The sequence below is a fragment of the Pimephales promelas genome, chromosome 25, assembly GCF_988280905.1.
Source record: "Pimephales promelas chromosome 25, fPimPro1.hap1.1, whole genome shotgun sequence".
Taxonomy (NCBI): Eukaryota; Metazoa; Chordata; class Actinopteri; order Cypriniformes; family Leuciscidae; genus Pimephales; species Pimephales promelas.
The window spans coordinates 24,003,247-24,017,788 of NC_142793.1; the positions used below are offsets into that span (position 1 = coordinate 24,003,247).

General features: G+C 34.9%; 1 protein-coding gene across 3 annotated transcripts in view; it reads right to left on the reverse strand.

Annotated features, from left to right (window-relative positions):
* Positions 1–5,668: 5,668 nt before the first annotated feature.
* The window catches only part of gramd2ab (GRAM domain containing 2Ab), a 29,906-nt gene continuing 21,032 nt past the window's right edge, over positions 5,669–14,542 (reverse strand). Inside the window, exons 6-14 of one of the 3 annotated variants that reach the window (XR_016150656.1) lie at positions 13,813–13,911; positions 12,756–12,827; positions 12,159–12,221; positions 11,682–11,841; positions 10,541–10,591; positions 8,495–8,588; positions 8,223–8,330; positions 7,996–8,064; positions 5,669–7,893 (exon numbers count right to left, since the gene is read on the reverse strand). Coding sequence is in view for 2 of the 3 variants with exons in the window: in XM_039648057.2 (XP_039503991.1) it covers positions 8,061–8,064; positions 8,223–8,330; positions 8,495–8,588; positions 10,541–10,591; positions 11,682–11,841; positions 12,159–12,221; positions 12,756–12,827; positions 13,813–13,911 (651 nt within the window). In the remaining variant the exon portion in view is untranslated. Of the gene's footprint in view, positions 8,065–8,222; positions 8,331–8,494; positions 8,589–10,540; positions 10,592–11,681; positions 11,842–12,158; positions 12,222–12,755; positions 12,828–13,812; positions 13,912–14,542 lie in introns of all 3 variants that reach the window. The other 2 variants (XM_039648057.2, XM_039648058.2) reach the window with 2 other exon arrangements.

Consider the following 14,542-nt stretch of genomic DNA (forward strand, 5'->3'; position numbering starts at 1 on the left):
TCAAGTTGTTTTAGTGTCAGTTCTACATTAAACTGCTATATATACTGTTGAATATGTATAATAATGAATATCTGTTAATACCAGATGTCTGATGTTATCAGTAAAAGTGGCAGATTTTTATTTTATTTTAAATATATCTAGTCAGTGACAGAGATCAAGCATATTCATCTAATAATTCAGTTTTCAGCTTCAGAATCATGAATATTTTTATTCTGGTGTCTCTATTGTCCTTGAGTCCAAGACTATTCATTTACACACACAATATCAAATTTAGCATTTTAATCAACAGTGCAATTTTTGTTGTTAACCTTTTATCAAATATCTTGAGTATCGCAATAATATCATATCGTGAGTTCAGTATCGTGATATGAGAGTATCGTTACACCACTTTTTCTTTCTTCTCTCTTTTGATTCAACACCCAGCTCAGAACTTTATCAAATGTTCTCCAAGTCAAAGTTATCTGGTCTTTAATAATGTTCTCAAAAATGAGCACAAAAACATTATTTATACATCATTTTTACGGAAAGCTTTAAGTTGGATCATTGGATGTTCATTCAACGCTTTTTTAATGTTACAACTGGGTTTAGAATGTTCAGAAAACATTCAAATGTAACATTCGAAAGTTGGACGTTCTGATTCGGAATGTTCAGAGAACTTTCAAATGTAACAATCTATAATGTGTGAGGAATGATGAAACGGAATAACGTTTGCATAGGTCTAACCAAGAAAAGAAAAAACATTTATAACATTCTTTGGAACATATTTTTGTCAGCTGTGGCAAATCTCGCTCTATATTATAACTATAATGTGAAAGATCATCGGTGGAGATGTGAAGGGTTTAAACAGAAACACTCTGGGTTCTATATGTTCACTGCAGGACTTTATAGAGAGCAGATGTGTGTTACAGTGAGCGCCCTAATCTTTCCCTGTATCAAATCACTATGTTAATAAAAGTCTTTAGCTGTCATTCACACTGTAGCTACATCTCCTCAGCGCTCTGAAGAAACTCTGAGGATTTACTTCACCAGCACCAAGACATTCATCTGTATAGAAAACACTGATACATATATGCTGTCTAATGGCCTGGATCAATACTTGAGCTCATTAAACAGTTAATCGACTGTGGGATTCACTGTTATTCCCTCTGCGTATTATATTACATCACACTATATCAGGTGGGAGAAAGAGTCATGAAACATTACGCTGATACACACCGGGAGAGTGCAAGAAACCCAGTTTCAGTCTGAAGAATCTGCAGTAAACAGATGAGTTTCCTCATAGTCACCGTTTAAAACGTCAAATTAATACGTCTAGAATTTATGATCAAGATATTTCAAGTAAAACAAGTTTTAGTTACGTTGCATAATAAAAAACTTTACCGTCGACTATCAACCCTAAAACCACTCATGTCAGAAACCACTCAAGCGTTGATTTAAAGATTTAACATTGCCTTTATGCAGTGGTGGAGGAAGTACTGAATCTCAGTACTTAAGTAAAAGTACAAATAACCAGATAAATATTTACTTTAGTAAAAGTAGAAGTAACACAATGACAACCATACTTAAGTAAAAAGTAAAAAGTACCTGATTTTAAATGTACTTTAAGTATTAAAAGTAAAAGTACTTGCATAACAATTGATTCTCTTGATGACTATTTTCTAATGATTAATAAAACATTTAATTCTAACTCATTCAACCTAATACTCCTATAATGATGTTCAATAATGATGGAAAAAATGTCACCATTTCTGAAACAAGCTTGCAATTAGGCAATATAAACCATGCTTATTCTTACTATATGTTAATAACTAGTATGTTTGGCAGTAAACGCGATTAATTTATGGTGTAATTCTGAACCTCTTGGCTTGCCATAATCCTAACCAAACGTATATTACACACGTTTCCTATGCACGTAAAAACAAATTTTCGCGTAGAAATTGCACGATAAACACACTGCGTGCGAGACGCATTTAGTTGATGTATCTATGGCAACGAAACGTCACTGGTGAGACAAACGTGCAACAAATGGACGGTCAGATTACGTTTTTGGCAGGGGAAAAACTGATCAGAAAATGTAACGAAAATGTAACAGAAGTTGTAGAAATGTAGTGGAGTAGAAAGTATAATAATTGCTGCAAAATGTAACGGAGTAAAAGTAAAAAGTATGCACTATTTATTCTACTTAAGTAAAGTAAAGATACGTGAAAAATGTACTTAAGTAAAGTATTTGTACTTCGTTACATTCCACCACTCCCTTTATGATGTCAATACACAACATCAGGAGCACAACCTGACCGAACTTTGACCTGAACATCTGGCTTTTACACAAACTCACAGCTTTAAATATTTCTATGAAATATCAATTCAGAATCTGATCTCTGTGTTTCGACTGGATCCCAGCCAACACAGTCCATCTTACAATAACTATCATTCCCTCGTCGTTTATTGACTCATATGCTTCTGTGAAACACACGTGAAGAGTCTCAGAGCTCCTGTTTTCTGTTTAAAGGGGATTTATAATGCTATAAGCTTCACTAAAACACCATAAGAAGATTCGACAGCATTAGCAGAGAAATTATCAAATATCAATGACTTACTGTAAATGTGAGTCTGTTCCACATACGGGGTTTGTAAGGAAGCCCTTTTCTGCAATGAGAAAAATAATCAATCATAACGACATACTACGTAATAAATATGAAAAAGTCGAAGAAATTATGACATAAAACTCAAAATTATGACAGAGAAAATCAAAACATGTTTAGATAGTCAAAATGAAGAGATAAAAAGTTGAAATTATGAGATAAAAAGTTGAAATGATGACTTTCTTAATTTTGAGATTGACCAAAAGTACACACTAAGTTATAATTTTGAAATTAGTCTAAGTTATGACATGAAAATATAAATTATGGCATTAAATTTGAGTTAATGAGATAAAAAGTTGAAATTATGTCATACTGTTATATTTATGAGATGAAGAGTTGAAATTATAATGTCAATTATGACATAAAAAGTTGCAATTATGACATCAAGTCATAACTGAGATGATAATACTTAATAATTATAATAATAATATAACATAGTATGTCTTAATTTAAACTTTTCATCTCATTATGTCATAGTTATGTTATATATGTAATATTTTGATATATTGTTTTGATATACAGTATATGTCATGCCAAAATTGTTATATTTATGTCATAATTATGATTATGTCATAATTTTGACTTTTTAAATCTCATATTATTCACTTGACTATTTTTTTTTCTTATATGGCAGGAACTGTCTTGCAAAATGGATTCTTATTTCCACCATGGAATTAATATATTTTTATAAAAAGGAAAATGTGATTTTTTCCCCCTCAGAATTGTGAGTTGGAATCAAGTTCTAAACTTACATTTTGAGTCCATATCTCCGAAATCAGGAATCTTTCTTCCCGGGAAAACAGAAATATGCCGTAGATGAGGTATGGGTAACACTTTATTTAAATCTGTTATATGTAATGCATTATAAAGCTATTCATAATGCATGCTGCAATGCATTATATATTTTCATAAATTGTAGCCTATAAGAGTGAATTTTAACTGGTTACAATTATTCATGAGAACAGTGCATTATAAGATGCATGATCAATATAATCCATTATACATAAAAGCTTCAAGTAAGCTATTACTGATTTGCATTTCTGGCTCCAAATGTTTGTCCAATCAAAACCAGACTGTCTAAGCAGTGGAGGCTGTGTGTTGTGTGTTTGGCTGTGTGTTAAACACTCCGAGACAGAAATGCTGTTCTCACAGATTCACTGCTGGTTATTTTCACCCCTGATGTCCTTTGAGTCGCTCAGACCCATAAAAGATGCTTTTACTGTACACAAAATCCTCCGTATGTGAATAACAGACACAAATGAAGCTGTTTTAGTCACTGTTAAACACATCAGAGTAAACGTGAGTCTGAACATCATGTCCATCCAAACCCATGGCTTTCTTTCTCCTGTGAGCACTGAAGCAATCGTGGAGTAATTGAGGTCAAACTCCTTCAGAAGGAGCGTTTAGTGTCGAACCCTTCGAGGGCTGGGATTTAACATTCCTGAGGTTGTTCACCTCAGGTGTGTGTGTGTGTGTGTGTTTGAGGCCTTGAGGACTCAGGTGTGTGTGTGTATGTGTGCTAGAACCATTGACATGATGAAGATGCACTTAAAAACATCAACATCCAGCTGGAACGTGTGTCCGCCACAGAATAAAACATTTTAAATGATAATTGCGACCTTTTATCCTAAAATTGCAAGTTTATAGATATAAAGTCGCAATTGCGAAATTAAGAGTCCTATTCTAAGGAAAATGCAATTCTGATTTAAAGTCGCAATTGCGTGTAAAAAAATCCAATTCTAAGAAAAAAACTTTATATCTTACAATTCTGACGTTATATCACGCAATTCTTATATAAAGTCACAATTGTGTGTTATAAAGTCATTATTGTGAGATATAGACATGCAAGTGTGACAAAAAGACAAAATTGCGAGTTCATATCTCACAATTCTGATATTTTAACACGCAATTACGACTTTATGTCACGCTCGTGCTGATCTGAGTACGCAATTGCGACTTTATATCTGAATTGTGATATGTAAAAAAAAAAAAGTCAGAATTGTAAGATAAAAGTTGCAATTACCTTTTTTATTGTTTATTCCCTTGCCGGAGACAACGCAATTCTGGATTGGTTTAAATACAGTTCTAGTCAAGAACAAAAATCTCGATTGTAGTTTTTTTTTTCTCTACAGATAATAATAAAAGCCCGTTGACAGGATAACTATAAGTAATTATTAGCGTTCATACTTTAACAATAGCGTTCTGATTATTATTCAGTTTTGTACACTTAACTTTAAATGCTCGCGCTCTTTACAGCAGAATCGATTCTGATTGGCTGTCAATGTTTTTATCAGGGAAAAAATCGTTATGAACGCGATTCCATGAAAATAGCTAGTTCTGCTGTGAATTTATCATTACAGTTGTGATGTGCATTTAGAGCGATTTTTATCGATTATTTCGGTTTCATTTTCAAGTTTGATCTTCTGTTTTACCTCATTCTTAGGTATTTAAACTCTTTAACCAAGCCACTAAACATAGTTCATCACAGACTGAGTTTATAGTCTATAAATCATATATGATAAATGTATGTTTGTTTGATAGCACTTCTGCTGAAGATTTTTCGCTAAACCCTCTCTCGATGAATCATTTAAGGCATATATATATATATATATATATATATATATATATCACCATACTTACCGAGTTGATTGCTTACATTTAGAATAAGTTTTATGAAATGTTATGTTTAAATATTTTGATTAATAATTAAATATGCACTAATTTGCATACATTTCTAGAACAGGTCCAAAATTCTTGTTTAATTTATTGAAACATATTCAAGTCAAAGGGGATTTTGAACTTTTTTTTAACACAATTTATCACTCAAAAAGCCAAAAAATACTGTCAACAGCCAGAATTTTTTTTTGTCACAATTTCTTTATAATAATATATTTCTAGTCCAATATGTACAGTTTTTTTTTTCTGGCAGAGTCTTAATAAAAAACCTCTGAAACTGAAAGTCTGTTAAAATCATCAGATTTTCCACCATAATACAGGATCCTCGTAAAGAAAGTGAAGAGACAGAATCTGGTGAAAGGTTTTATTAGTTTGAACTTTCTACCTCTCGTCTGGTTGTGTCAGAAAAGAAAGTTACAAAACATCTACAATCTCTCCAGCGTGGCAAAAATCATGACCTTTGACCTGTACAAAACATCACGACTCTGTCATTTACAGCAAACCTAAACGAGCAGAGTTAAATATCGTTATCCTACATCATCTAGCATGCCTGAAACTCAAGCGTATAATTCAAGTACGTGACGACCTACAGACGACCCACAATGCACCTCAATATATCACTAATAAAGTCAACGACTACAGTTTTCCAGCAAACCTCCACGAAACGCTCTCAGATTCACTTGACCTTGACCTTCCATCCTTCGCTTTGACCCTGAAACGACCCGCTGTGGGTGTGTCTTTGTCTTCGAGTCCACAATGCAACATCTCATCGGGTTCACACAGCAGAAATCATTCCTTAATTAGTCTCCTGTCTTGATTTTCAAATATCCTTAAAACGAGATCAGTTCCCCGTGAAGAAACGGCACGAGACATTAAGACTTGTTTCCAGAACATTCCTCGAGAGTTCAGCTTTCCTTTTGACCCACAGGCAAATGTGTTCTTGTTTTAGAACACGGAATGTGTGTGTGTGTGTGTGTGTGAGAGAGAGTGTGTAAGTGAGTCTGAGTGTGTGTTAGAGTTTGTGTGTGTGTGTGTGAGAGAGAGAGATAGATAGAGAGAGTGTGTGAGAGAGAGTGTGTGGGTATTTATTCTTGTTTTAAGTATAAATATATACTTTTTAATGTTTATATATTATTTTATAAGTTCATTTCTCCAGATAATCAAACCCATGACCTTTGTGTTTAGGATCTCGAAACACTTTGTCCATCAGTAAGCAAGACGAGCGCAGTGATTGGGTGATGTGTGTGTGTGTGTGTGTGTGTGTGTGTGTGCAGTGACTGGGTGGTGTGTGGCAGTGGCTGAACCAGGGGCGTAGCCAGAATTTTATTTTTGGGGGTTCCCGTCTTTAAATGAGGGGGCAACATTATTTATATATACTGTATATCAAGTTGATCTTTCCGTGCTTTTTAAAAAAAAGTGTAATATTGTACTTTGAGTTTGAGCGCCTGCCATTGTCACGGCATATTAACTCTCACGCAAAGATGAAGATGACAGCGTAAGTTACGCGCAACACGTTATATAAACAAATCAAGTTTGAAAATAAGCCGCATTTTACCGCGCAGCATTTTGATTGGTCAATCTATCAATCCTAATAAAACAACTTTTTTTTTTTTTTTTTTAATGCAATCAGAAATCTGAGGGGACCGGACATGTAAATGAGGGGGCCTGGGTGGGCTACGCCACTGGGCTGAACACTGGTAAACATGCACATTATGAACGGGTGAAGAGAAATGTTTGGTCCTTAAACACACACACACACACGCACTCACACACCAGAAACGTGGAACTGTCGCTCCGCTCGAGTCTTTTGAGTTCAGCAGACGCTCCTTGCAACACAAGTTACGTTCTTCAGTGTCAAACCCTGATACACTCCTAAATCTATTCTCCAGGATACTCCCTGGATTTAGGGAAGCCCAGCTGTGTGTGTGTGTGAGGGGAAATTTCAGTGAGACTCTGTCTCCCTCTGCTGGTCCGTTACACTAGTGCTGTCCCTGTGACTGAGCTGGTGTGTGTGTGTGAAGGGAATCTTCAGTGAGACTCTTGCTGTGTCCAAAATCTCCACTCAAACCCCTACTCCCTATCCCCTATATATGGGGTAGGGAGTAGAGCACTATATAGTGAGCTCACCAGCATAATAGAAACACCACTTTCGGACACTACTCGATCGCGCCGTTGATTACATCACCTGTCAGCTGGTGCCGAGCCGGCTCTGGCTAAATAGATTTTTTAAAATAAACACATTACATTATATTGAGCTTATTTCTCCAAAATTACAAAATAAAAGTCATTTCTGGCCGTCTCTGTTATAATGCGCTACTCCACACATGATTATAACTTATTTTTACGATCCGCGCAATGCATGATGGTATGTAGGGCTTAGGTTAGTGACCATCGGTTGTACACTACTTTTCAAAATGCATTCTGGGATACATTGAGTGGACTATGTAGGGTATAATAATCATCACTATACATTCGGACAGCATTACAAAATGGTGAGCTCACTATATAGTGAGTAATGGGTGATTTCGGACACAGCATCTGTCTCCCTCTGCTGGTCCGTTACTCTAGTGCTGTCCCTGTGACTGAGCTGGTGTGTGTGTGTGTGTGTGTGTGTGTGTGTGTGTGAAGGGAATCTTCAGTGAGACTCTGTCTCCCTCTGCTGGTCCGTTACTCTAGTGCTGTTAATCCTCGAGAGACGCGGCTCTCCTGAAGCTGTTCAGTGTCGCACCTCTTTAACCTGGGTTACCTGAGAAAACACACACACACACACACACACACATACTCTGTGAGTAGATCATTAATGTTTGTGTGTGTGTGTGTGAGTGAGTGTGAGTATGAATGAGAGTGTGTTGTTGGCTCTGTGTGTGTGTGTGTGTGTGTGTTTGTGTGAGAGTGTGTGTGTACCTCTCTCTCATGGACATTGATGGTTGTGTGTTGAGGAAAGCCAGTTGTTGCTCCAGACTACAGACCCGGAACGCCAGATAACAGGATGAGATGATGAGCAAAATAATGCTGGAAAACAAACACACAGCCGGTTAAAATCCAAACATTCACACTGCCATTATTAAGAATTATGAATATAGTTGTGAATAATTATTATACATTACTATTTGTAATAATATAAAATTCATTTATTTCATTGTGTGTGTGTGTGTGTGTGTGTGTGTGAGACTGACAGCAGGATGAAGAACTTGAGCAGGTGATACTCCATGTGACCCAGCTCTGAGACCGGCTCGGTCAGAAGAATCTTCTCGGACTCCAGACGCCGTTCTGAAGAGAAACAACAAACATATAATTCTGTTTAATTCTGTCTCTTCACGAGTTTTTAACAGAAAAAAAACACCCGCTTATTTCAAATACATAGTTGTGCAACACAAAAACACAAAACCTCCCAATTGTTGGACAGTTAAGTCAATTAACTCTTTTAATTCTATTCGATTCAAATTTATTTCTACAGCGCTTTTCACAACACACATCGTTTCAAAGCAGCTTTACAGAAAGTGCACGAGTCCACATCATAATCTAGAGTGATCTGATATCAGAGGAAACTGTCTCAAAAAATGAGAATATGATGCAAAAGTTCATTTATTTCGGTAATTCAACTTGAAAGGTGAAACTAATATATTATATAGACTCATTACATGCAAAGTGAGATATTTCAAGCCTTTATTTGTTAGAATTTTGATGAATATTGTGAAAAAAAATTTCATATCTGTAATCCATAATCATCAAAATTATAACAAATAAAGGCTTGAAATATCTCACTTGTTCAAATGTTGGCCCATATTTAGGGCCCTATAAAATGTGTTTTATTTTTTCCCAAATTCCGTTTTTTCCGTTTTAATTTTTGCAAATTCCGTTTTTTTCTGTTTTAATTTTTGGGAATTCAGTTTTTTTTTACCCTTTACTGTTATTTTAGTTGTAAACAGAGCTTTTAATGTTAATGATTAAAATGTACACGAATAAAATAGGCATTTACTCTTAAAATGACAAATACTGCATGATGCAACATAACACTGCACTCAAGTAACAACAAAGTATGGTTATGAGCTTTAAACTGTCCTGTAAAAATAAATTATATTAGTTTATATAAGGTACAATAAAAGTCACACTCTAGTCGTGTCGTAATGTGCATACTATCCATCCTAAATAGTATGTGACATTAGTAACTGTCAATACTATTTCGGGCATAGTATGCACATAGGGACGCAGCTTCTGTCACTCGCGCGAACTGTCTCGGACACACTCGGTCTATTGGGTTGAGATCTGGTGACTGTGGCGGCCGTTTTAGTACAGTGAACTCATTGTCATGTTCAAGAAACCAATTTGAAATGATTCAAGCTTTGTGACATGGTGCAATAAGTGTGCCAAGAAAACATCCCCCACACCATTACACCACCACCACCAGCCTGCACAGTGGGAACAAGGCATGATGGATCCATGTTCTCGTTCTGTTTACGGCAACAGAAATCGAGACTCATCAGACCAGGCGACATTTTTCCAGTCTTCAACTGTCCAATTTTGGTGAGCTCTTGCAAATTGTCGCCTCTTTTTCCTATTTGTAGTGGAGATGAGTGGTACCCGGTGGGGTCTTCTGCTGTTGTGGCCCATCCGCCTCAAGGTTGTGTGTGTTGTGCCTTCACTGCATACCTCGGTTGTAACGAGTGGTTATTTCAGTCAAAGTTGCTCTTCTATCAGCTTGAATCAGTCGGCCCATTCTCCTCTGACCTCTCGCATCAACAAGGCATTTTGGCCCACAGGACTGCCGCATACTGGATGATTTTCCCTTTTCACACCATTCTTGGTAAACCCTAGAAATGGTTGTGTGTGAAAATCCCAGTAACTGAGCAGATTGTGAAATACTTAGACACCAACAACCATGCCACACTCAAAATTGCTTAAATCCCCTTTCTTTCCCATTCTGACATTCAGTTTCAGGAGATTGTCTTGACCAGGACCACACCCCTAAAAGCATTGAAGCAACTGCCATGCAATTGGTTGATTAGATAATTGCATTAATGAGAAATTGAACAGGTGTTCCTGATAATCCTTTTTAAGCTTTAACTTTTGCACCATGTTCTCATTTTTCGAGTTTCACCTGTATACAAAATCGAAAAATGTATTCATTTAAATAATGTAACAATTGAATGCAGAAACAATGAGCTCATAGAGGTAATGAACACTTGTGTAATGTGAAACTGAGCATGTAAAGTGCAACGCACCTTCCTCACAATCAAACAACGTGTGGATATTTTCATAACTCGTCACGACATCTGAAGATAAAAGCCTCCAGTCAGAAACATTATCCTTAATATCAGTGTGTGAACAGTCAGGCGTCACACGTGTGTGTGTGAGCCGCAATAACACACACATATGTGGACACACGTGAAGAACAGAGCAGAGCAGTCGACTGCAGAGCGCAGGATCAACACACATTCAAACATTTGCTTATTCAGACAGTTATGAATTATGATGTTTGCATTACAGTTAAAGAGGATCAAGCGCTTTTTCCATTATGAATAATGTAAATAATTGCTCACCTGACTCACCGAGAGCAACACAAGATCATATATATAACTATTCATACTTATTTTGATTCTTAAATTATATATATATATATAATAAAAAAATATATAATGTATAAATAAAAGAACACTATAGAATGTATATATCATTAGCATATGTATAATAAATATATATGATTACTTATATAAAAATATGAATTTTTTTATATATTTGTTATATATACACTTGTATTTATTATGTATTAGATAATGTATATCATAAAATATACAATTTAAAATGACTTCAAACTCTTTAATTTATGATTAATTATTTAATTTAATAATGATGTACTTTTTTAATGTATTATGTACATGCGTGTGCATATTACAAAATAAAATAAATAAGTGTATAGAATTTCCTTTATATATATATATATATATATATATATATATATATATATATATGTTTATTTAATTAATGGTATTATTTATTTTTATGCATTTATTTTAAATAAGAGGATATATATATATATATATATATATATATATATAAAAGACAATTTATTAATACTGATACAGTAAATAAAATATATTATGAAATAAAATATATTAGTAATTTGTATGTAATATATTTATGTATATATGAACATAATAAAGTAATATATAGTTTATAACTATTTATTTCAAATTCATTAATTACCATTTATATATAAAATATATATACATATTTTTTTACAATTTAAATGAATAATTATATCCTAATTTATGCTAATATCCATTATATACATGTATATATAAAAATAAATAAATGCACATGTACATATATATCTGTGTGTGTGTGTGTGTGTGTGTGTTGTACCCTGCAGTGGCGTCTCAGTGATGTACGGTGTGTCTCCTGCACTCAGACTGCTGGTGGAGTTTCCCAGTAGATCCGGCAGCGATGAAGACACTGATGGAGCCGACGCTTTCCTCCGCCACGTCAACACCGGCGTGAAGTCCGTGCTCACCGGGAACTCATCCTGAACAACAGTGTGTGTGACGTTTTAGCTCAAAATACCCCACAGATATGTTTATAGAACGTGTTAAAATTGTTACTTTATGAGAGTGAGTTTTTGTGTCTGTCCCTTTAAATGCAAATGAGCTTCTGCTCCCGGCACAGGGGGCGGAGCTTCAACAGCTCGTGTCATTTTACCTCAAACACACACACATGCTCTGAACATTTCAACAACGTTTAGTCTCTTATGTTTAAACGGAGTCAGAAAGATGGAGAGACTCAAGAAGAAGGACAATATGTAGATATTCTGGTGATAGCGCCCGGCACGAGTGTGTGTCTTACCGTGGACAGAGACCCCGGCTCCTCCAGAAACTGCTTCAGACTCAAACTCTTCTTCCCGTTCACCTGAGGATCACACACACACACACACACACCGTCACCTTTCTGCTGTACTCTACACACACTCTCATGCTGTTATTATCAGACCATCAATCGCATCCAAAATAAAAGATTGTGTTTACATACAAAACACATGTGTGTGTACTGTGTATAATTATTTCGTATATATAAATACACACACACACGCATGTATATATATATATTTAAGAAATATTTGCACAGTATATATATTTATACATAATTTATATTATATATTACTTGCAGGTTTATACTCTTTATTTTTTTATATGCAATTTCTATTATATTAATGCATGTTTAAATAACTTCTATTACATATACATATAAAAATAACACATTTTTCTTCAGTATATTACATGCATGTGTGTGTGTGTGTGTGTGTATTTATATATACAAAATAATTATACAAAGTACACACACATAAATTATGAAAACAAAATCTTTTATCATTTCACAGCCCTAGTTATATTATAATACAATATTATAATGCACCAAAAGCCTAATGATGTGTGTGTGTGTCACCTGCAGGTGTGTGCAGATCCTCCTGAGCACGTCATACACACTGTCCCGCGACAGCAGAGACACAAACACATACTGACACAGAGAAAAAAACTTGTTACAATCGAATTAAGTCTCTTAAGCAACTAAACTAAACATATTTAAAGTCCCCCTGTGGTGAAAATACATATAAATATAACATAACAATATTGTGGCACATAAAGCTGCCTCTCAGGACTAAATTTAGTTATTTTTGCTGCTTATTGGGCTTGAGTTAGTGTAACAGTCAAAAACACACTAAATAATGGCAAAATGGCAAGTATTCATGTAAACAGTCAGTGAATGTAAATATAAAAAGAAAACACACATCTAACAGTATAATGGATACGTGCGTCAGCTCTTAAAGCGACAGCAGCCTAATAAACCTGCTGACAAACTTTGAGATCATATTAAAAATATTACAAAATAAAAGTTAATGTCAAGCCCTGTATGACTGCAAAAAAAGCTTTTATTACTTAGTATTTTTGTCTTGTTTCCAGAACAAATGTGTAAAAATTCTTAAATCAAGAAGCATTTACTAGAGAAGTCAAATGACATCTTGTTTTCTGGGGAAAAAAAAAAACTAAATTAAATGAGTTTTTGTTTAAAACAAGCTAAATTAGCTGCCAATGGGGTAAGAACAATTACCTAAAATCAAATTATTTTGGCAGATTTTATCAGAACACAAGATATCATTTCTTCTGTCATTTTACTTGATATTTGGACTGGAAATCAGACAAACGAGTGAGTGAGAAAAGTTTTTATTTTATTTTTTTTGCAGTATATATATATATATATATATATATATATATAATTATGTCAAAGCTTTCTAAGAAATACAATTAAGATATCAACTGGATCTAAATCGTGATTTGTTTTTGTTTATTTTTCTTGGCAAATACAGTATGAAATCTGCCGTCACGCTGGACTTTATATCCAGTGATCTCTCTGAACTGTGTTTTGCATCATCAGTGTTTGATGACGCTGGTGAACCCGCAGATCGCGTGTGTGTGTGTGTGTGTGAACTGTTTGCGTACTTCACCTTCTGGCTGGTGTCGGTAGTGATGGCGAGGCCGTTGGGAACCAGTCCTGCGGTTTTGTGTTTCTTCACCAGTCGCACAGACACCACTGGGATCGCCACCTGAACCAACAACAACACAACCACATTAGTGGAATATTCATATAGATTATCACTATTCAATAAAAACTCACATATAAGCAGCTTTTATGAGGACTTTCACTTTAAAGTTAAGAACTGTCTCAGAGTTGAAGATCCTGGATCTTTGTACTTTTTATTCTATCAGCGTTAACAAACAAAACAAAGACAAAACAAACAGAACGGAAGATAAAAATGGGGTGAAACTCATCCAAATTTAGCCAAAAGTGAACTGAACATAAGGTCTAGTACAGTCAACAAAGCGGTAGGTTTAAAATCAGGTCAATATTCAGGAATATGAGGTACATTATCGTTTCTTTCATATGTGTTTCAATCTTTTTATTTGGTGTTTTAGCAAAAGATCATTTGTAATTACACTTCTTTTGTGAATGCAAATACAAATAAAACACATCCTAACAAATATGCATGAAAAAAGACAGGGGTAATAATAATTGAACAGATTATTTTTTAAATAAACGAGGAAAAAAAATAAACATCAACTAGTTTCTTTTATTTTGAATTACCGTATAGTTTTCCAGCGTCTGATACAGGCGGATCAGACGAAACTGGTTTAGTCACAACATGACTTTCCTGATTTCCCCTAGACTGGGTTTTT